This window comes from Lagenorhynchus albirostris, chromosome 17 (genome assembly GCF_949774975.1).
Source record: "Lagenorhynchus albirostris chromosome 17, mLagAlb1.1, whole genome shotgun sequence".
Taxonomy (NCBI): domain Eukaryota; kingdom Metazoa; phylum Chordata; class Mammalia; order Artiodactyla; family Delphinidae; genus Lagenorhynchus; species Lagenorhynchus albirostris.
The window spans coordinates 46,288,425-46,311,873 of record NC_083111.1 but is presented as its reverse complement, the minus strand read 5'-3'; the positions used below and the strand labels follow the sequence as shown (position 1 = coordinate 46,311,873).

The following is a 23,449-nucleotide window of genomic DNA, read 5'->3' as shown; positions in this document are numbered from 1 at the left end:
AAAAAAGAGTATTCCAAGACATTCCAACATTAAGATGTTGGGAAGATAAGGAGAACCAGCAAAGGGGATTGAGGAGTAGTGAGTTAGGAGGAAAACCAAGAGACTATTGTGTCCTGGAAGCCAAAGGAAGAAAGTGCTTCAAGGAAAAAGGTGAGAACTGTATAGAATGCTCCTGACAGGTCAAGTAAGATGTGACTGAGAAATGGGATTTGGCCATTGGATTTAGCAACATGGAGGTCACTGCATTCTTGATGAGAGCAGTTTCCAAGGCACGACGGGAACAAAAGCCTGACTGCTGTAGACTTAAGATAGAATATGTGGGACAGAATTGGAGACAGTGAGTACAGACAGCTCCCTCAGGAGTCTTGCAAAAGGGTAGCTGGCAGGGTAAGTGAGGTCAAGACAAAGCTGCTTTTAAAAATCAACTTTAGGCAAATTCCCTGGCGGTCCAGTGGTTAGGACTCGGTGCCTTCACTGCTGAGGCCCAGGTTCAGTGTCTGGTCGGGGAACTAAGATCTGCAAGCCATGCAGCATGGCCAAAAAATAAATATTGAGGCATAATTTACATGTAACACATTTGAAGTATACAGTTCAATGAGTTTTGACAAATATATACACCCATGTGACCACCACAACAAACAAGGTATATAACACTTCGATCATCCCCCCCCAAAATTCCCTCGTGCCCCTTCATGGTCCTTGTCACCGTAACTACCCCCGTCCCCAGCACCACTGATCTGCTTTTTGTCACTGAGATTAGTTCTGCTTTTTCTAGAATTTCATATGTTAAATCATACGTGAGGTACTCCTGTGTCTACCTTCATATGCTCAACATGTTTTTGAGACATAGCTCCATCTTTTATATTGTTAAGTGGTATTCCATTGTATGGATATATCACACTTGATTACCATTCACTCGTTGGACATCTGAATTGTTTCCAGTTTTTGGCTATTATGATTGTTTTGGCTATGAACATTTGTATACAAGTCTTAGTTTAGACATAAATTTCACTTTTCTTGGATAGATATCTAGGAGTAGAATTTCTGGGTCATATCATAATGTATGTTTAATTTTATTAAAAAATTACCAAAATGTTTTCCAAAATGACTACATAATTCTACAGTTTAACCAGCGATGTATGAGTTCTAGTTGCTCTACAGAGTTACCAAACACTTGATACTGTCAGTCTTTAAATTGTAGACGAAGTTTGGTTTGTTTGTTTACAGAGAGTTCTGGTATACTGTTGGCCCAGCTTCCCCTAATGTTACCATCTTACAAAGCCGTGGTATATTTGTCAAAACTAAGAAATTAACACTGGTATGATGCTAATAGCCCAACTACAAACTCTAATCAGATTTCACCAATTTTATCACCCATGTCCTTTTCTCTTCGACACCACATTGCATTTAGTCAGCATGTCTCAGTCTTCTCCCATCTGTGATCATTTCTCTGTCTTCTCTTATTTTTCATGACCCTGACAGTTTTAAAGAGTACCGGTCAGATATTTTATAGAGGGTCCCTCATTTTGAGTTTGTCTAAGGTTTTCTTATGATTCAACTGGGGTTATGGGTTTTCGGGAAGAACACCCCAGGGTGAAGTGCTCTTTTCATTAGATCATACTGGGGGTACATGATAACCACGTGGTGATGTTACCTTCATCACTTGGTGAAGATGGTGTCCACCAGGTTTCTTTCCTATAAAGTTACTGTTTTCCCCTTTCCATATTCTGCTCTTTGGAAGCCAGTCACTAAATGCAGCCCGCCCTCAAGGAGAGGGGATTTAAGCTCTACCTCCTGGAGGGGGGAGTAGCTACAGGTATTATTTGGAATTCTTCTGTAGAAGAGACTTTCCTTTTTTTAATTAATTTATTATTTATTATCAGTTACCAATATTTAATAATTTGTTGAATCATTTATTTAAAGAGAAAGCTTTCTTTATAAAAGATGGGGAAAATAACAGCCTATCCGTATGCTGCTAGAAATGATCCTGTGGCGAGCAAAATATTGTAAGAGTATCTTTGGCTTCTTCAGTAAGCATTGAAAAATTTTTTCACTCTTAGAGTCTCTGCCATTGCTCATAATAATTTAACTTTTACCCATAGTTAATTTCCTTAGGCTCTACTGGAGGTCAGGCGACCTGAAATCAGGGCAGTTTGCCCAGATGACCCCTCGCTTGCTGAGAACTCCACGGAACCAGGCGTCAGGTCTGGTCGTCCAGCAGAAGCCCTTGGTGCCTGCGGGAGCGGGTGGCCCCTCTCCCAGGCTCCTGAGCCGGCAGGAGCGCAGTGCAGCAGGGAATTCCAGGGCCGGGGAAGAGCCCGTGTTTCCCTTTGGGTAGGAAAGAGCGGGACACCTGCCATGGGGAGCTGTAGCAGCTGGAGCCCTCTGGAGGGGACTGTGAGGGAGAATTCTAGGAGAAGGAAACAGCAGATGGAGCCCCTTGGCTCCAACTCAGAATCCAGAACAGTGGGCCCTGTGTGTCTTCTTTTCCCTCATTGGAAGGATGGAGCTCTGGGAACAACGGCCAGGGCTCCGAGCTCTGGCTGGGGGCTCAGGGAAAAGGGAAATCTGAGCACCGCAGGGCAGGGGATGAGAGGGGCATGAGCTTGGAGGCTCAGGTTAGAAACTCAGTGAGGGAAGAGACAGCCCGGGAGAGAGAGGCCCGGGACAGGCCCTTGGTCACTGCCAGCCAGCGTACCAGCCCCGCCTCTGCAATCCCTGCCCTCAGAGAGCTCTCCTCTGCTTCCAACTGGGGAGCTCCAGGCCCACACGCCTGGCACCGCAGGGTGCAGGGGTGGTGGAGAGAGTGCTGGGGACAAAGGTGACATATCCTGGGCGGCAGAAATGACCTCCAGGCATGTGTTTTGCAGAGTCTAGCAGTATGGTGTCTGCATAGACGCATGTATCTGTAGATGAATCAATCCACACCCTGCCATGACACCAGCACTGTCACCATTGAAAGAAAGCTGGTGCATTCCCTCTCATTCAGAGAATACCTCTCTTTTCAACCAGTGGCCCACGGGTTTCTCATCAAGATAGTAATCCATTGTGCAGGGAAGGGAACTTACCATGTGGAAATTCCCACTTCCTCCCGAGAACAGCGAATGCAGTGTGAACCTCGGTAAGAATCCACCCCACTGCCCCCATGCCTCCGAGGGCAGCTTTGCTTTTTGGAAGACTGCAGCCACTCTAGGTCTTATCCAGAGTCTCAGCCCAGGTCTGAAAAATGCCTGGGACATACCTAGGAGCCAGTCTCCCAAGCACCAATAACCTGGCTGATTGGAGCAGGTATCTAAGGTGCTTCTGCTCTGCATCTCCTTCTTCTGACAGCAGCACTTCGGCTTCCGTGGGGAGCAGCGCTCTTCAACCTTCTCTGTTCCTGTGCTTCTGTAGCAGTGCATGGCCCAGGCCCCAGGGGTGGACACAGAGCCCAGGCTGGGCCAGTCAGAGGCAACTTCGGCAGGCACTGCTAGACTCGACTTAGGGCACAGCCTGCCCGAGAGTGGAGCTGATGCTGAGGGAGGGGAGGCCGAGAGGAGGGCAGAGTCCTGAGAGCATCCTCGGAGCTCCGGCTGCAGCTGGTCTTTTCATTAGAGAACCAAGCAAGTTCCTCTCCATCTTTCCCTCCCTCCCTCCTTTCCTTCCCTCCCTCCCTCCCTTCCTCGTCCTCCTCCTTCTTCTTCTCTCTCTCTCCTACTTATTTTGGCACAGTCCAGTTTGAGTTTGGTTTTTGTCTCTTGCACTAAAATTGTTCCAAAAAATACTCTAATGGCATTTCCACCTCCTATGCCCGAAGAAGCCCCTCTCCCACCTTCGACACTGAGAAAGGCTTACGCTCAGGTGCCATGAGGCTACTGAACCATCACCAGCCCACAGCCCCTTTTGTCCCCTACAGTGGGAAGTGAGAACATGTTTTTAAATTGAATACACGTATCTTTCCATTATACAAATAATACAAAAATTTATTTTTTTAGTTACAGAAGAGGGGGAGAATTACTCATAATCCAGCTACTGTGAGCATTTTAGTTTATTTCCTGACAGAGGTTTCCCCAGACACACTTACATAGTTACAGCCCCAGCACACACACAGTATATGCTGCCGTCACCATTGTCATCATCATCATCATCATCCAGGTATTGTCATTCGCATTTCTCTCTTTCTGTGGTTTTTCAAAGTCTATTTTTATCCGCTTCCCTTCAGTTGTTGTAAGATTGGAAAGTAAGTCAATCACAATGTAAACCCACTTGTTTAGGTGAGAGCTATTAACTCTAATTAACCATCCTTTTATTGTTCCCGGGAACGTGGGTTTCATCACCTGGAGTTTTATCCTGATGCCTGGGTCGCACCCCTAGAGATTCTGATTCGGAAGGACCCAGGGTGGGTTCCAAGAATTTGTATTTCCGAGCAGCTGCCAGATGATGCCAGTGCTGAGGTCTCAGCGTGTGAAACTCACCTGGGGCTAAAATGCATTTGCTATTCAGTTGATTCATAAGCAGATTCAAGCATGAGAAGCCCAGACGTAGATGAGTCCCAACTTCCAGGCTGAGTCATTTACTAAACCACTAACTCATGCACCTGTGGTCTTTCAGAAGCCTACGATTTCTTGGGGGCCAAGTTTCCAAGGGGGGTATGACCTAGAGCTTCACGCCTAAAGCCTCTGGGATCCCCCAGTTTCACAGAAGCTGAAAAGGGGGAACATCAGTGAAGGGTTTCTTTCATTGCTCTTTTCTAACCTTCGCCCAGTTGGTTAGAGGTTAAGGGGCAGGCTGTGGGAGATCAGAGCCTTCAGTTCACTTTCATATTTATTTAGTGTTGGGGACTATTCAGGGGATGCGATGATGAATAAGACATGGTTCCGGCCTGTAGGAGCTGACGACCAATGGAAAGATGAACACAAAATAAATAAATGCCATGTAACCTGAGAAAGTGAGGGTCGAGCGAGGCAGGGTTCCCTGGCAGCACAGAGGAAGGCACTCGGGCTGCCTCAGGGGGTCGGGAGGCTGAGCTGAGTAAGAGTTAGCAGTTGACCACGTGAAGGGAGGGGGAAGGGCACCGTGGCTGGTGGAACAGCAAAGCCAAAGAGGTAGGAAGCATCGTGGTGCTGTTAGGTGAGGGGTGGTGAGAAATGGGGCTGGAGGACAAGGTGGGGCGAGGCCCAGACAACCTCAGCTGGAGGGCGGTTTGGAACCTCTCGTGTTTCTGGTCCTTGAGCCCAAGAGCCCAACGTGGAGCTAGCACGGAACCGTTTGAGGATTTTCAACCAGTCCACTAAGTGGAATGACGTGTTCTCCGCTCAAAATTTCACCTCGAAGGCAACACATTTGGTCATCCGTTCCCTGAGCTCCTGCACACACCCAGCCACCACAAGGCCCCGTCAATAGCTTCTGTAGCGGGAACCACATGTCCGTCTAAGGACCAGGTATTGGATTGGCTTGCTAGTAATAGAGAAGCAAATAGCAGTGGCTTAATTGAAATACAGGCATATTTTCTCTAGAAAGCAGTCCAGGGCTCACAGAGGGGCCCTGTGGTCAAACTCAAGTACTTCTACCGTTAGAATCCACTGTCCTTGACTGCGTTGCTACTCAAAGCATGGCCTGATGCCCAACAGCGTCGGCATTTCTGGGAACGGGTTAGAAACACAGATGTGGCCTACTCTATAGCTCGGAACCACAGTCGGCCTTGTAACTAATCCCCAAGTGATTTACTTGAATAGCTGTAGTTGAACAGGTTGGCCTCATCACTTACTGCAGCCCAAGTCCCCAGATGGCTCACCCTGGGAACTTGGGCTTTGGTTAGGGGAATTTGGGGAGGGTCCAAGAGAGCAGAGGTTTGCTCTGGATTGGGTGCTGTCAGGAAACAGGGCAATTCTATGGTCAAGTATCTTAGTTTTATCTGTAAGGAGGGCAGACCAGATCAAAGCTAAAGTTACAAGTGGCAAAGAAGCAGCTGTCATTCATATTAGCCAGGAGAGGAAGATGTTCAGTATTTAGTGGTTGTTTCTGTGTTTGGATAAAATTATGAAGTGGTCCATTTGACTCACTTTATTACAGTCACAGGATGACCCTGTCTGACATTGGTGTTCTGTGAGATGGTTTATGTCTAACAAGAGACATCTAGGGACGTCCCTGGTGGTGCAGTGGCTAAGAATCTACCTGACAATGCAGGGGACACAGGTTCAAGCCCTGGTCCGGGAAGATCCCACATGCCGCGGAGCAACTAAGCCCATACGCCACAGCTACTGAGCCTACACTCTAGAACCCGCAAGCCACAACTACTGAGCCCACGTGCCACAACTAGTGAAGCCCGCGTGCCTAGAACCTGTGCTCCGCGACAAGAGAAGCCACTGCAATGAAAAGCCCACATGCTGCAACGAAGAGTAGCCCTTGCTCGCCGCAACTAGAGAAAACCTGCGCACAGCAATGAAAGCCCAACACAGCCAAAGATAAATAAATAAAATAATTTTTTTTAAAAAAACATCTAGACCAGGTTCTAACAAAACTAAGGCCTAGCTGAAAGTGTCAGGCCAGTTTTCAGATGTCCGGGGCTGCTTTTTTCTTTCTCGACTTCAAAGACTGAGAGCCAGTGTTTTTGTTTGTGGCTTCCTTTTTCAAAGTTGCCTCATAGTCCAATATGGTTGCTAGAGCTCCAGCTATCACATTAGTGTTCTGGGGCAGAAACAGGGGAGGGGAGGGTGGGGAGACATTTCCCATCGCCCTTAAAGAGGTTTTTAGGAAGCCCCACCCAACCCCTTGCATTTATACCTCATTGGCTGTCCCTAGTTTCAAGAGAATTGGGAAATATAGTATTTTAGCTGGGTGTGTGGCTGCCCCTCCCCAGTCAGGAACTTTCAGTAAGGCAAAAGGGGAGATTGGGTATAGAGTTGGCACTGGCAGTCTCTCTCTCAGAAAGGGAAGCCTGGGCTCTGGAATGGGGAAATTCTAGGGCCTGGAGGGTGACGAGATTTTATCTTCTCCTCCTTATCAATATTTAACATTCCTGCTACTGGTTGGCCAGAATCTTCACATTAAAGAAGAATAAGCCTGTCTCCAGGGTCAGCAAGAAATTCTTGCAAAGTAGAATTTGCTTCTCAGGTTTTCCATACCACTCGCCGGAAGAGCGAGAGGGGTGTAAATATACAAGTTGCAACTCCCCCCGCCGCCACAGGTGGGAGAGCTGTTGGAACCGGAAAGGAGATCTCGGGGAAGAGTTGTTCTGCTCTAGCCCATCCTTAGGGAGGATGAGCAGTGGGAAGAAGACAGCTGGAAACAAGGTATCGGAGCTGAGGAGAAGGAAGCATGCCTTCTTTTTTATTTCATAAACCAGCACAAGAGTGGGCATCCCGAAGGTCAGCCGTCTACATACACGGTGGTGTCCTAGTAATGCCCACTCACAGTGACGCACCCCACCTCCACCACACATGTTACCACCAGCTCAGGTAGAACTCCACTCCCTTCAGAGTGTCCCCAGTTATTTTCCGGAAGCCCGGAAAGGGACTCCTCACCCGTGTCCCTTTGTAGTGCCAGTTGCCAGGTTTATTGCCTCATTTAACAGAAGTTTACTGAATGCCTTGGAGACACCGTGCTCATGATGTCGTATGAATGATTCAGGTGTCAACGAGAGAGACACATCACAGACGGTAGAGGGCTGACAGCTTACTGAGGGAGACACAGAATAATCTTAAAAATATACCCTCGTAAATTATGGAAACGCTGTGATTAAAATAATCTGACAGTGACCAACAGGAGATGGGGTGTTCCTTAAAAATACCCCAAGCATCCGTGTGTGTTCCCGCTTTGGGGCACAACTTCTTTCTGCAGGAAGGAGTTTCCGCCTACACATGCCCGTGACTCAGTCCTCACTTCCTTCAGGTCTTTGTCCAAATGTCACCTTCTCGATGCCGCCTTCCCCGGCACCCACCCCCAGCCCCTGACTCCCTAGTTCCTGTCCCTGCTCTATATCCCCGCTCTAAAACTTCCTTCTAAGAGATGAGGGTTTTTGTCTATTTTGTCACTGCCCCCAAGGTCTAAAAACAGTACGTGATGGGCCTTCAGTGAACGTGTCTTGGATGAATGAATGAGAGAGTGAATGAATGCGTAGCACAGGAAGGGGCCGCCAGGGAGGATCCCTGGGACCACAATGGGGAGTTTGTCTTTTCCTCCTTGGGAAGCTGATGAAGCAAGGGCAAAAGTGATTTGGTTTGTGTTTTATCACTGCTCCTCTAGCTCTTTTGGGCAGAATGGCTTGGAAAAAGCCAAGGTGGAAATGGGGGCGTGGGTCAAGGTGGGCAGCCATGGCAGTGGCTGAGGCAAAGAAAACGGCCCTTGGATAAGACCACTGGACGTGGCGCTGGAGGAAACCGGGTAGATCAAGGGACCATTTGGAGGTGGGTGGGACAAGATTGTGCTGAATGGGACGGGTATGGGAGAGGAGTGGAACCTGACCCCTAGAATTATGGCCCCGGCTGCTTGAGACACGCAGATGGGAGGGAGAACAGGTGGGGGCAAGTCAGGAGTCTCCCTTGAGAGGTGTTTTCCCTCTCCTGCTCTGCAACACCCCCCCCAACATCTGCAGCCTGCGAAGGGACGTGGCCAGAGCCTCAGCGCAGCCGCCAGGATGGTGTCCACGGCGGGGTAGGGCGTGGGGGGTCCTACAGCCGTTCAGGTGTGTGTGAAAATGTTGCCTTGTCACATCCGCCAGCCGCCCCCAGCTGTGCACCCTGAGGGGATTCACGATGGAGAAAAGCAGGATACCGGCCCTAGATCGCTAAGGTGCACATCAAAGGCACGATTTCAGTGAGCCCAGACTCTTGCAGCTTCGCATACATTAGGAAAGCGCTACATTCATTAACTTGAGATGTCTGGTTTTCTCTAATTAACAGTAATCTCTTGGTGTTCTGACTACCTAGTTTTTGTTGCAAAAACTCTGCAAAAACGCCTGTATACCCTGGCCCCTCCCTTACCCCTTGGGAGCAGTTCCTCGGGGCTATCCAGAGAGGCTGTCTTCCAGGCTTAAGTCCTCAGTTGTGTCTGCCAAATAAAACATAATTCTCAACTTTTAGGTTGTGCTTTTGCTTTCAGGCTGGGCCTTGACCCCTGCTGAGGCAGCCATGCTAGGTTCCGCGCAGGTCGGGGCTCTGCCCATCCCCCCACCTCTCTGACCCTCACCCCTCTAAGGTCCAGGGCTTCACCCCAAACCCTGTCCCCCTCCCTCTTTCTTCTGCAGCGTCCCTGCTCCAACCCAACCTACCTGGCTCCACTGACGAGAAAGACCTGCTTTACACGCCAGTGTCCCGGGGACAGACGCCTGGCCCATCCGCTTAGGAGCTGTCCAGATAACACTCGGCCCCCAAGGCGACCGCCAGCCAACACTGAAGACGGTGCAGGAGTCAGAAGGAGCAGAGAGAACTTGCCAGAGCATCAGGGCCTCCCCAGAGCCAGGAACCCACAGGTGACACACACTCCAAGGGCCCAGCCTCCTCCCAGGGCTCTGTCCTCCGTTCCAGGGGGACCAGAAGAGGCCTCTGATGAGGCCCCGTGCCGCAGGGCAGAGTCCAGTCTCAAGGTGTGCACGCTCTCACTTTCTCCACCTTCCTTCCTGGCCCTGCCTTCTATTCCCCAGAGACGCTCCCATCCCATCCCCACTCCACCTCCTCCTTGTCCTTTGTGTTCTCCTCTGGGCTCTTTGGCCTCTGTATCCTTATTTCAGAGTTTGGGGCTGTGTGTTTCATCTCCTGCTTCTTAATTCCTACAGGCTGGAGGGTGTGTGTTACACTATTACACAGTGGAGCTGGGGAGCACAGACTGCAGCTGACAGGCCTGTGTTCAAGTCCAACCTGCTGCAGTGTGGCCTTGGGCAAGGAAATTAACTTCCCTGTGCCTGTGCCTCCCTGAGAAGTGAGGACACTAATGCCTACTTGAGAGGCTCCTGGGAGGGTTAAATGAAACCCCGTTTGCGAAGCACCCAGCCCGGTATCTGGTGTGCAGTAAGGACACAGCTGTTATTCTAGGGTGACAGTGCTCGACAGCACACCAGGCATTCAGCAGGTGCACAGTGAGTGCTCTGTGGCCGATGGGCTGAATCTGGGTCTTTGGTTGCCTCACGGGGGTTAGGCACTAGAGCATTTGTTTCCATTTTTCTCTGGACCTGTCTCATATCTGCAGGTGTGGAGAAGTACAGGCTGACCTCTCATTTCCTCAGAGCCTGAGCCGGCAAAGACACAGCAGGTCAAGTTCACGGATAAGTGTAAAAACCGACACTGGCCCCTCTCAAGGGGTGGAGAGAATCTTTCTCACAAAATTTTTCACTATTCCTCCCACGCTTTTTCTCCCTAAAAGCATCCCTAAAGCAAGAGCAGGCTTTGAGGCAAACTTCTGCCTCAAAGACAGATTTTAGAGACATTCTTTGAAGATCTTTCTGGTCCCATGTGACCTGTTGCAGTGACTGAGTCCCTAATAAAGAGCAATGGGCGGGCTTCCCTGGTGGCGCAGTGGTTGAGAGTCTGCCTGCCGATGCAGGGGACACGGGTTCGTGCCCTGGTCCGGGAAGATCCCACATGCCGCAGAGCAGCTGGGCCCGTGAGCCATGGCCGCTGGGCCTGCGCGTCCAGAGCCTGTGCTCCGCAACGGGAGAGGCAACAACAGTGAGAGGCCTGCGTACCGAAAAAACAAAAAAAAAGAGCAATGGGCATCTCCATAGCAGGTGGTCATCATGACACCTCCCTGATCGACCCTGACCTGGGCACCAGGTCCCGGACCAGCCCCAGGCATATTTTATATCCATATGCATCCTGTCATCCCCATGATAACCCCATTCTACAGGTGAGGAAACTGAGGCTTCGCAAGGTCACACAGCTGGTCAATAGCAGAACCAAGTAGTGCAGTCTGTTTGACCTGCCCCAGCCCACACTCCCGCCATGGGGCCACTCCCTTTTGTACTGGGGTGAGCACTGGCCTAGAGCCTGAGGATCCAGCTCTGAGCCAGTGACACACGCTCTCCCCGGAACCTCAGCTTCATTACTTTCTAAACGGGGGGGAGGAAAGGCCACCCTCCCACTGCCCAGGTGAGGGTTCTGGGTGGGGGCAGGAAGAGAGTAGAGTGAAAATAAATTTCTTTTTAATTTATAGCTAACCAGATTTTCTCTTGCAGCAATTTATATCTGTTTCCCCTAATTCAGGCAACTGTGAGTATGAGAAAAGCATTCAGCCGTTTGAAGAGTGCTATTTAACTCATTACAAAGAACAATTCTTTTGAATCTCTGAAAATTTTCTGGAAGTCACATGTCATTTTCACTTTCACCTATTAAAACTGAAGCTTACATTCAGCGTTTTAAAAAGCGTCCCGGTGCAGAGGCAGCCAGCAGCTGGCGGCACAGGCTGCGTCTCGGGCCTGAGTCAGAGGTCATCCCTCCCTGGGAGCACAGACCATCTCAGCAAGTTGCCGTCTTAGGCTCAGACCTGAACTTATTTTGAGAGAAAGAAAGACCTGAAAAAGATCACAATGAACCAACAGAAAATCTTCAACCTCTGTCATTATCTTGACTCACTGTGGGCTTGGGAGTGGGCTGCACACATTCCAGGAGCCCAGCAGGAAAAAGCTGGGCCGTGAGGAAACGGAGTTCCTGGGCTGGAGTGGAGCCCAAAGCCTGTATGAGATCCCTTCACACATCTGCTTCCCTCATAAGGGATCCCTAACTCCCAGGCTCTGCCAGGTAGAAACCAAGCTAGCACTGGGCCAGGAGCCAGAGCAAGGGCTTACCTGGTAGGAACATCTGCTAAGCTCTGAACAAAATGCAAAAGCTGCTATTTTAATGATCATAAATTCCTACAGCAGGTTCCCCCAGTACCCTGGCTACCATGTTAATGGAATCATTTTTCAATTTACTGGGTACAGAGGAGACCCAGTGCACAGGGCCAAGCAGAGGGTCTGTGTGTGTGCGTACACACCTGCATTTTTCAGGAGTAAGGATATTTGCATAACGCAGATATCGTTACAGATACCAGATAAACAGGAAGTTTCAGAACCGATGCTGTTTCCTTTCGCTGTGAATCAGCAGCCTCTTTCTTCGCATACAGAAGTGGTGAAAATCACAGGGTATGGCTCTGGAATGTGCAGTACAGGAGAAAGAGCACAAAGGTTTCCAGTCCCCTTTTTTGGTGGAGGGCTTCCCTGGACACCCAGCCCTGCGCATGCTCCTCAGGCCGGCACTCTCCACCAGCCTGGCTTCCTACAGCGCTTCAGGAGATGCTTGGGTGCCAGCCCTAAACACATTAGCCAAACAGTGTCCAGCCGCACAACATTCGTTTCACCAGTGCTTGGAAGAAGCCCAGCCAGGAGGGTGAGGGAGCCCCTACCTCCTGGTTCCTGGCCCCAGGTTTGTGTCACAGAGAGGCCATGCGGAGTAAGGAGCACGCCCTGGACTTGGCACCAGAATCCCTGGGTTCAGACCCCTGCTCCAGCCAGAGAGACCTTGGGCCACCCGCTTTCCCCTCTGAGGCTGGGTTTCCCTATCAGTTCCGTGGGGCTGATAATGGCCCCCTGCAGGTTGGGGGCTGTAATACATGTGAAAAGCAGGGAATATAAAGCAGCAAATAAAAAGCACACGCTTTGGAGTCAGATGTGTGAGTTCAAAACCCAGCTCCATTGTGTTCTGGCTATGAGACTTGGGGCAAAGTACTGAACTTTTCCAAGTCCATTTGCTCATCTATGAAATGGAGATAATAAGAATAGTCTAACGGAACCCTCGTACACTGTTGGTAGGAATGTAAATTGGTGCAGCCACTATGGAAAACAGTATGGAAGTTCCTGAACAAACTAAATATAGAACTAGCATATGATCCAGCAATCCCAATCCTGGATACGTATCTGGAAAAAACAAAAACACTAATTCGAAACATTACACGCACCCCAATGTTCATAGCAGCACTGTTTACGATAAGCAAGACATGGAGGCAACCCAAGTGCACATCAACAAATGATTGGATTCAGAAGCTGTGGTATATATATACACAATGGAATAATACTCAGCCAGAAAAAAAAGAAGAAATACTGCCATTTGCAGCAACGTGGATATACCTAGAGAATATTATGCTTAGTGAAATGTCAGAGAAAACAAATACTGCGTGATATCACTTACATGTAGAATCTAAAAAAAGATACAAACGAATGTATATGCAAAGCAGAACAGACTCACAGATACAGAAAACAAACTTGTGGTTACCAAAGGGGAGAGGGAAGGTGAGAGGGACAAATTAGGGGTATGGAATTAACAGATACAAACTATGTATAAAATAGGTAAGAAACAAAGATGTACTGTACAGCACAAGGAACTATAGCCATTATCTATCTTGTAATAACTTATAAGGGAGTATGATCTGCAAAACTACTGAATCACTGTGCTGTACACCTGAAACTAACAATATTGTAAATCAACTATAATTCAATTGAAAAAAAAAAGAATAATCTACCCGACAGTCTACTGAGAGGGTGAAATGACATATCACTTAGCACCCAGCACAGTGTCTGGCTCACGGGAAACTCTCAACTGTGTGAACCAGTTTTCCCACTGCCTTCTCCCCCTTCCTCCGCCCTCCTTCCACCTGCCTCATCCAACACTGAAAGACCTGTGAGGTAGGGACCACTGCTGAGCTTCACCAGTGACTGCCCAGTACCTGGCTTGGCATGTAATAAGGCTTAACAAATCAGTTGAATAAAAGAACAGGTGTTCCTGGTTCATAGCAGGTGCTGAGGAAATATAGAATATGTATGTACAAAAGCCACAGACCGCATCATGCTCTAGTTTTGAAATCCCTAAAAGGGGGCCAGTATAGAATAATGATTACAGGCATCGTGGGCTTATACAGCAGTCAGATCTGGTGTGTCCTTTAACGTCTCTCAGCCTCACTTTCCTGATCTGTAAAATGGGCACAGTAGTAGTAAGTCACCCATGCTGAGTTGTTTTAGGGTTAAATGAGATAATACATGCAAAATACTTAACATAGCGCTCTGCACATAATAAGCATGTAGAGGAATGTGTCGGAGAAATCCCAGCTTCAAGACCCTAGAGGAAGATGATTCAAAGACTTGACTTTTTTCCCAAGAGGACAAGCCTTGGGCCTGGCAACCCTCTTGCCTCATTTCACTTGGTTCCCTCCTTCCCAGAAGTATCTCTCTTCCTCCTTAGGCCTGGTGGTCTTTTCTTGTTGAAGAGTTGGTGCTTCTGAAGCCCTGCTCCCGCCACCCCTGTGGGATTTCTGCACAGGACAGTGAGCTGCGCCTCACTGACCCCACTCTGCTGCTCCGTGCATGTGTGTGTGGGTGCCTGGGTGCAGGGGTTTGGGAGGCTTGTCTCTGCAAGGAACACAGCACGCTGATCCAGGTATTTACTCTGGGGCTTGGAAGCAGTGGACACAAGGGCGAAGCACCAAGGTCTGTACTCAGATAGCCTGACTTTGCATCAGAGCTCTGCATGGACAAGCTGTCTGATCTCAGACAAGTCTGCTACCCTCTGTCAGCCTCAACTTCCTAATCTGTAAAATGGGGACCAGTGCTAGTACCCAGGGCTGCTTGTGAAAACACTTAATAACCAGCTTTGGCACTAACCTATTAAATGAATGCCAGTCAGTACAGGCACACCTGCTAAATATTAACTCTGCTAATCTCTACTGCAGAGGTGGCTATGGCTCCTGGCACGTTGTAAACACCCTAAACTTCAGCCATGACTTTTATGTTTAGCTCATGTCACACAGTTCCCAGAACAGTCCCCAGGGGAGGGACATTCAGAGAAGCGGTGCCTCTAAACAGACCTGGTCTTTGTCCTCTCCCAGGCCAACTAAGAACCCCTTGCTTCTCTTTGCTCACCAGAGAGTCACAAAAGTGCTGGGGATGGGAAAGGACCTTGGTATTATCTGCACAATGCAAATCAGTGTACCCCTGTGTTCCCCTTGGGTGGGAGCTGTTTTCCCCATGAGAGTTCTTTGCAAGTCTTCATCACGGCCACAGAAGTGCAAAGTACATGGTGGACCAGTCACAGAGTTTGTTCACAGTACAAGCCAAGCCAGTGCGTGGCTCGCAGATCACACACTGGGGCCCCCTGCATTGCCCGGATGGAAAAATCCAGAGATGTTTATTGTGCATGTACCACTGGACAGCTTCTGTCTGAGGCCAGAGTCTCTTTCCCTCCTGTTATCACTCTTGGACCAGGTTTTTGAAAAGGGCCCCAGGGTATGCAGGCAGCCCTCCACAGCAGCAGGAAGTTATTCTTGGGCACCCCCCATTCTGCTTCCTGCACCCCAACAGTCCATAGCCAGAAATATCAAGGACACCGGGCCCAGCTGCCCAGAGGCTAGAGGTCACTTCTGCTCCCAGCAAGAGTCTGCAGGAGGCCACGTCTGCTAAGGGCCAGGACAGCCGGTCACCCTGAGGCCCTGCCTGGGCTTTGACGGCCTGCCGGGCCCCTGTCATGAAGACTAAAAGCAGCCACCTCTCTCCCGCAGACCCAGCAGTGCATCTATGTTTGGGGCTGCGTATCTATGAAGTCCTGTTCTGTCGCCTCATAAAAGATGCTCCCACTGGAGCGAGTGTGGAAGCGGGCCGGGGAGGGAAGTGACTGTACCTCAGGGCACTGGCTCTGGAAATGTAACCTGGTTGCTCATCAGGGCCAAATAATAGAATGCAAACCCAAATGGGATTTTCTAGTAAGTGTTTTAACGGAGGACATTTTTTCTTTTTAGAACTGCATCGTTCATGATTAGAGCTCAGCAGGAATTTACCCATGGGTTTTTCGAGCATCTGTGTTTGTCCTTTGCTATGTCACAACTGTCAACAAAATAACATTGTAATCATAAAGCTGCCATTTCTTGTATGTAAACCCTGCTCCAACCTGTAGCAGGTATTTATAGTATACATATTCTGTCCTTTGATGTATTCCTTGCCAAAACCCATGAGGAAGGAAGTATAATAACAATACTAATTATTATAATAATTATGCTTTTGATTATAATTATTATAATCAATACTAAAATAAATTTTATTTTAATAAATAAAACATGCATTAAACTTTTTTTAACATGCCAGGCTTTGTGCTTATTGTCCTATAACTAACATCTCACTTGTTCCCTCCATGAGCCCCATAAAGTAAGTAATATTATTGCCCCATTTCACAGATGAGTAAGAGGAGACCTGGGACTCCAGCCCAGATCGGCTGCCCCCAGAGCCTGTGAGCTTCCCCACTGCACCATCCAGCCTCCCTTGTCAGCCCTGCTTCTCTTCACTCGTCTCCTACCGGGGGAGGCAAGGGCCAGGGGGCTGAGGAACCCACGGCCAGTGTGCAGGCCACTGAGTGGGCCAAGCTCCAGGATGCAAACCCTCCTGGCTCTCCTGGCAGGTCAGAATTCCGGGGCTGGCTTCCCACTGCCTCCCTGCCAGTCAGTGCCGACTAGGGATAACTCCCCCTCAGCTCAAATGAAATAATCAGGATGACTGCTGTCAGCTGCACTGACAGCCATGGATTAGCCACTCGAACTATTAGATGGACACCTTGGAAGCTGAAATTAGAGGACCGAGGACTAAACAACCTTAGCAGCAGATACAGAGCTCTGCCGTATCCTTCCGCCTTGCCCTAGTTTCCCCTATCATTAGCACCTTGCATTAGTGTGCCACATTTGTTATAAATGATGAAACAGTATTGATACATTATTATTTTTTTTTTTTTTGGCCATGCCACACAGCTTGTGGGACCTTAGTTCCCTGACCAGGAATCGAGCCCAGGCCCTCGGCAGTGAAAGTGCGGTGTCCTAACCACTGGACCGCCAGGGAATTCCCAATATTGATACATTACTATTAACTAAAGTCCAGAGTTTACATTAAGGTTCACTCTTGATGTAGTACATTCTATGGCCTGGACAAATACATAATGATATGTATCCATCACTACAGTACTGTACAGAATAGTTGCACTGCCCCCCCAAATCCCCTGTGTTCTAGCTGTTTATCCCTCCCTCTCCTCCAGTCCCCCACCTCTCACCTCCTGCCCCAATCCCTGGCAACCACGGATCTTTTTATTGTCTCCATAATTTCACTTTTTCTAGAATGTCACATGTAATAGTTGGAATTATACAACATGTAGCCTTTTTAGATTGGCTTCTTTCACTTACTAATATGCATTTAAGGTTCCTCCATGTCTTTTCATGGTTAGATAGCTCATTTCTTTTATCACCGAATACTATTCCTTTGTCTAGAGGTACCACAGTTTATCCACCTACTGCAGGACATATTGGCTGCTTCCAGGGTTGGGCAATTATAAATAAAGCTGTTATAAACATCAGTGTACAGGTTTTTATATGAAAGTTAAGTTTTCAAGGAGAACAATTGCTGGGTTGTATGGTAAGAGTATGTTTAGCTTTGTAAATAGTATTTTTAACTTAATTTTACTTTGGATATTATGTGTTTTAATGGGAGTGCTTAAGTTGTTCTGGGGATTTGCAATTCTTTCAGTAGGAGCAGGAGATTTCTCACGTACAAAGGTATAGCTCTCCATCCTCTCTCCTGTCCCCACCTCTCAGACTCTCTGTCCTTCCCCACTCTCCGGGGCCACAGACAAATCTGCTCTCAGACCCACCAAGCTGGGGTTCCATGCCAAGGCCTGGTTCGCACCTTCTCCAGGACAGGGAAGGAATTGTACGGCTTTTAAAAGCAGTTAAAATTCAGCTTCTGCTGAGTGTACACAAAGATGCCATTTATGTCAAGCTAAATCGTTTAGAAAGTCAATAGGATTTACAGTAAAGTTTTGGCATAATTCTGGAATATAACTGAACTCATTGTACACACATTATTAGGTTCTTGAATTTTAATATATTTCATTTCTTTCTCTTTCCTGAATGCTGTTTTCTTATTGAATTGTTCCTTCGTCTTCTTGATACACATACCTCTACTTTGGAAAATCACACTCGTTTTTTACTAGCTCAACAGGGCAGGAGGTAGGCCTTGTTTGTCTTTGTAATGCCTAAGTAAATATTTATTGAATGAATATTTTGGAGAAAACTATTTGTTTTTTCCTCCAGTTTGAAAATGTCTTTCCATGGGAGTCAGTCTTTACAGATATATGTACGCATGAGCATCATTGCAATGTCATTCACATACCGATTTAACATGTTTTTAAATGTCCTCTTTACTTCCCCGGCTCACAGTCTTAGAGGAGACTTGAAAGGGCATGATCAACCGCATGAGTTCAACCTCAAGGGCATGTCTCTCGGATTTCCAAGCCCCTGAGTCTCAGGCCTTTCTCATGAGGTTCTGCTGCTGTCAGGGTCCTTTACACACGGTCCCTTGGGGCCCCACTGGGGCCAGCTGCTCCTGACCCCATTGAGGGTCTCTGTGTTCTCGTTCTCCAGTGGTGCCCTTGGGGGACCAATTTATAGAGGAGCCCCTGGCACATTGAGCCATTGCTACTGCAGTCACCTGTAAGCTGACAGCTCTTCCTCGGGTTTTCATTCTTACCAAACTCCTCAAAGGAAGCCAGCTGCGTTTAATTTGTTTGGCTGGTTTGTTTAACCTCTGGGTCCTTCCAATGAAGAAATGGACCCTAATTTCCAGAGAGCATTTTGAATGACTGTCACACTCAAAGTCTCTCCTCCTACTGCCCCAGGTGTGGCCCAAGAAGAGCCCTGCTCACTGAGACCCTCCTGCCCGCTCAGGAGAGGGACAGCCCACCATCCCCTGCTTTGCTCAGGGGTCCTGCTTCTGGTGTCCCGGGTCTTGATCCTCAGCCCCAGTGTCCCCTACGTCTTTTCCCCGGAAGCCCTAGGAGTGAGCTCTCATGAAAAGCAACGTTTCTGTGACCCTCCCTCCCATTGCAGAATTCCTGTGGTGGGCATGCTGATTGGCCCTGCTTTAGTTAGGGGAGGCTGAACCGCCCAACAACTAGACGACCAAATGCATTGACTCAAATATGACAGAAGCGTATTTCTAGATCAAATAGCATCCCAGGGCTATATTCCAGGTCAACAGGTGGCTCTAGGCCACATGGCGATTCAGTGACCCAGGGTCCTTCCAGCTGCGGCTCCATCATCCCCAAGGGCCCTTGAGCCCGTGAAAGGGAAACAAGAACATAACGGAATCATGCTGCTGTCTCAAAAGCTCCGCACACTGCATTGCCTGGAAGTCAGTCTTACGGCCGCCCCACCTGCAGGAGGGGCTGGGAAATATTGCCTGGCTCTCACCCAGCAAGAGGGAGAGAGAGATGGGTTTTGGTGGAAAGCCCACAGCCCCGCCACAGACACCGTTCCTCTTCCCCCATTCCAATCCACCCTCCCTTGCCTTCCTGCTCTCGCCCCATGTGCCACCCTTGCAATGTGACATATTGAAAATTTTACAACCTAGGAACTAAGACAATCAAGAGTTGGCCACCTACGGCTTCTAAGGAGCAGATAATAGAATCTGCTCACTCACCATTGCCGTCTTGGTAACACACGCCATATCACAGCACTGGTCCGCATTAGCATTCTTGGAGTTTTTACTTTGTTTGCTTTAAAATTTATTGTCTGTGCTGTTATTCATTATCCCCAGGCCTCACTGATGTGTACCAGCTCCAGGGGAAATAAAAACCAAACATCTGCAAACATCTTCCCTGAGCACAAATGCATTTCAGAGCTTCGAGCTCAGCATCAGTCTTGTGATATTAACCTTTGGATAAGTTCTCAGGCTCCCATTCAGACACATTTGCCTTAATGATACTGTTAATGGAAAACTGGACCAGACTTGGGGTTACAGGCCTTGACACGTCCACCCCCATTCCAGCTGAGGCTGGTTCCTCCTCTACCAAGGTACCAGAGAAGTCAATTTAGGGGAGCACTGGATATTTATTGGGTGTCCTGTGGAATAATGTGCACTTTTGGCTTAGAGGTGGGGGAGGAGCGAAGGGAGGATCCAATGTGGGGCCTCCAGAAACTATAGTGGTCCATGGGAATTTGTCCAGCTGGAGGTAGCCATCTGCCTTAGGCGACACTCACCAATTTTTTTTGTCACCTTAGGCTCCCTTTTCTTTCTTTTTTTTTTCTTTTTTTTTTTTTTTTTTGTGATACGCAGGCCTCTCACTGTTGTGGCCTCTCCCGTTGCGGAGCACAGGCTCCGGACGCGCAGGCTCAGCGGCCATGGCTCACGGGCCCAGCCGCTCCGCGGCATGTGGGATCTTCCCGGACCGGGTCACGAACCCGTGTCCCCTGCATCGGCAGGCGGACTCTCAACCACTGCGCCACCAGAGAAGCCCCTTTTTCTCTTTCTAATTGTTCCAAGTGTGAGTGCATCCCAGCCGGGGCCTGCCTTTGCTGCTAATCCGCTGACGGACCTCTGCTCGTCCTGACACCCATCCCTCACTGTCTCAGGGCTTAAGAACTTGCTGGCACTCTTCGGTGCGTGACTTTGGTAACCACACCCCACCTTTCCAGGTTCCGCCCTCTCCACCTCGACTGCCACCTGCGTGTATCTGTGCCTGAATTCCCCGTGAGAACCTCCCGATACTGCCCCTCCCCCAGGCCGGCCCTCAGGGGAGCCAGCGCCAGGACTGCAAGCGGACACCTGAGGGCGTGGACGTCGCTAGAAGCCACCCTCCTCCCCCTCCTCAGTCTGCAGGGGCATTAGTTCTATCCCCAAACCGCCTGTTACTGTCCTCTTCCTGCCCCACAGCCAGGGGCCTCCTGTGTGTGCTGCCTGACCTTGGAGCCTGCACAGGTAATGAGGGTCACTCCCACCTCAGAATCCTCTTTCGTGCTGTTTTTCCCAGCCTGGAATTCCTGATCTGTCCCTTTCTGCCCGCCTCCTCCAGAGAGCCCCCTTTGATGAGCTCACCGAGATTTCTTGAGTTCTATCTCCGCTCGGGTAGCTATTGCTGAAACCACACAACTCAGGTGGCACTCGAACCCAGCCAAAACCCAGACTGGGACTTGAACCCATGGGCTGGGACTTGAACACACTGTCTTTTTTAATTTGTTAACATCTTTATTGGAGTGTAATTGCTTTACAATGGTGTGTTAGTTTCTGCTGTATAACAAAGTGAATCAGCTATACATATACATATATCCCCATATCCCCTCCCTCTTGCATCTCCCTCTCACCCTCCCTATCCCACTCCTCTAGGTGGTCACAAAGCACGGAGCTGATCTCCCTGGAACACACTGTCTTTTAATTGAAATCGCACACCTGGTCTCAGGAGTTAATGAAGCTCAGGTTTTTATGTCTCAGTGCAGAAGGAATTCAGTGAGAGGCAAAGTGATAGGTAAGAAGAGGATTTATTTAGAGAGATACGCAGTCCATAGACAGAATGCAGTCTGTTTCAAAAGGCAAGCCCAGCCCTGAAATATGGCGTGTTTAGTTTTAACGGGCTGGGTAATTTCATAGGTTAATGAGTGGGAGGATTATTCCAACTATTTCAGGGAAGGGGCGGGGATTTCCAGGAATCAGGCCACTGCCCATTTTTTGGCCTTTATGGTCGACCTCTGAACTGTCGTGCTGCTGGTGGGTGTGTCGTTCAGCATAAGCTAATGAGGGTATAATGAGGCTCAAGGTCCACAGGAAGTTGAACCTTCTGCCATCTTCGGGCTAATTGGTTCTAACCAGTTTATGTCGTATCCACAATGGCTTGTTTTAAAAGTTCTGCCCTGGGGCTTCCCTGGTGGCGCAGTGGTTGAGAGTCCGCCTGCCGATGCAGGGGACATGGGTTCATGCCCCGGTCCGGGAAGATCCCACATGCCGCGGAGCGGCTGGGCCCGTGGGCCATGGCCGCTGGGCCTGCACTTCCAGAGCCTGTGCTCCGCAACGGGAGAGGCCACGGCAGTGAGAGGCCCGCGTATCGCGAGAGAAAAAAAAAAAAAGTTCTGCCCTGCCCCCTTCCCTCCTGTTTCATTACCAGGTCCAGGTGAGCAGGCCTTTAGCAGAATCCTCTACTGGGGCAAAAACTCTAGATTTTCTGCAGAAAGAAACTACTGGAATTATATCAGAGACAATCAACTGCCCCTCCCTGTTAGTTAACAGAAGCTTTTAGCCACAAAAGGGTGGAAAGCACACCTTGCAGTGGTGGAGAGGGTAGAAATACCAGGTGAATCCACTCTCTAGTGACTGTGGTCCAAAAGGAGTAATCCCTCCCTTTGTTTTGTGGCTGTGGTTGCAGCCTCAGTGAAAGCTGCGCTGCAGATGGGACTCGAACACAGTCTTCCAACTGAAACCGCACAACTTGTCGCAGGACTTAATGAAGCTCAGGTTCTTTATGGCTCGGCACAGAAGGAATTCAGCAAGACGCAAAGTGATAGGTAAGAAGTAAATTTATTAACATCATATGCTTTGTAAAGAGGCTGTGGGAAAATGGTGCCTGAGAGTGAGACAGGAAGGGGGCAGGGCACAACCTTTAAAAGAGTGACATAGCCAGACGACACAACATAAGCTGGTTGGAACGAACTAGGTCCAAAATGGCGGACAAGTCGACCTCCACTAGACGTTGAGCCTCAGTATACGCTCATTGTAATACGTCAGCACGCTAAATGACACACCTGCAGGCAACCAGGGAAGGCCAACAAATGGGTGGGGCCCAATTCCCAGAAATCCCCAACCCTCCAAACCTCCTACGCATTAGCCTAATTAGGGTAAATTACCCGGCCCTATAAAAACCGACAACCCCCATACCCCTGCTTTCTTGGCTTCTTGCCTCTCTCACCTTCCGAGATGGCCCACGCTCTGTCTGTGGAGTGTGTTTCTCCCAGAATAAACCTTCTTTCTCTTTCCTATGGCTCACCCTCGAATGCTTTCCTGTGCAAAGCCAAGAACCCAGACTCGAAGGCCATCCCGGGGACTTGGACCTGACCTGGGATGTGCCCATCCTTCCCACCCCACTCTCTCTCCTGCAACAAGAGAATGGTCATGTCCCAGGTCTCAGGCGAGTTCCTGGGACGGACGCCAAGTGAGGGGCCTTGGCTTCGAGCGGGAGAGAATTCAAGAGTGAGCCATAGTAAAGTGAAAGCAGAGCTCCACATTCCACAGGCAGAATACAGCCCATTTCAAAAGGCGAGAGCGGCCCTGAAATATGGAGTGGTTAGTTTTTATGGGCTGGGGAATGTGATAGGCTGAGTGGGAGGATTATTCCAACTATTTTGGGGAAGGGGCAGGGACTTCCAGGAATCAGGCCACTGCCCACTTTTTGGCCTTTTATGGTTGGCCAGTGGATGTGTTATTTAGCATATGCTAATGTATTACAATAAGCGTATAATGAGGCTCAAGGTCTACTGGAAGTCGAATCTTCCACCACCTTGGAGCTATTGGTTTTAACCAGTTTATGTTGTATCCTCAATAGCTATGTCATTCTTTTCTTTTCTTTTTTAAGAAATTTTATTGAAGTGTAGTTGATTTACAGTGTTGTATTAATTTCTGCTGTACAGCAAAGCAATTCAGTTATACATGTACATATTCTTT

General features: G+C 48.9%; 1 protein-coding gene across 4 annotated transcripts in view; it reads left to right on the top strand.

The window, feature by feature from the left end:
* The window catches only part of ANKRD46 (ankyrin repeat domain 46), a 69,010-nt gene extending 50,987 nt beyond the window's left edge, over positions 1–18,023 (top strand). Inside the window, exons 6-7 of one of the 4 annotated variants that reach the window (XR_009536322.1) lie at positions 9,224–9,562; positions 15,730–18,023. Coding sequence is in view for 1 of the 4 variants with exons in the window: in XM_060127445.1 (XP_059983428.1) it covers positions 9,224–9,321 (98 nt within the window). In the remaining 3 variants the exon portion in view is untranslated. Of the gene's footprint in view, positions 1–9,223; positions 10,593–15,729 lie in introns of those variants that run through there. The other 3 variants (XR_009536321.1, XR_009536323.1, XM_060127445.1) reach the window with 3 other exon arrangements.
* Positions 18,024–23,449: the final 5,426 nt, after the last annotated feature.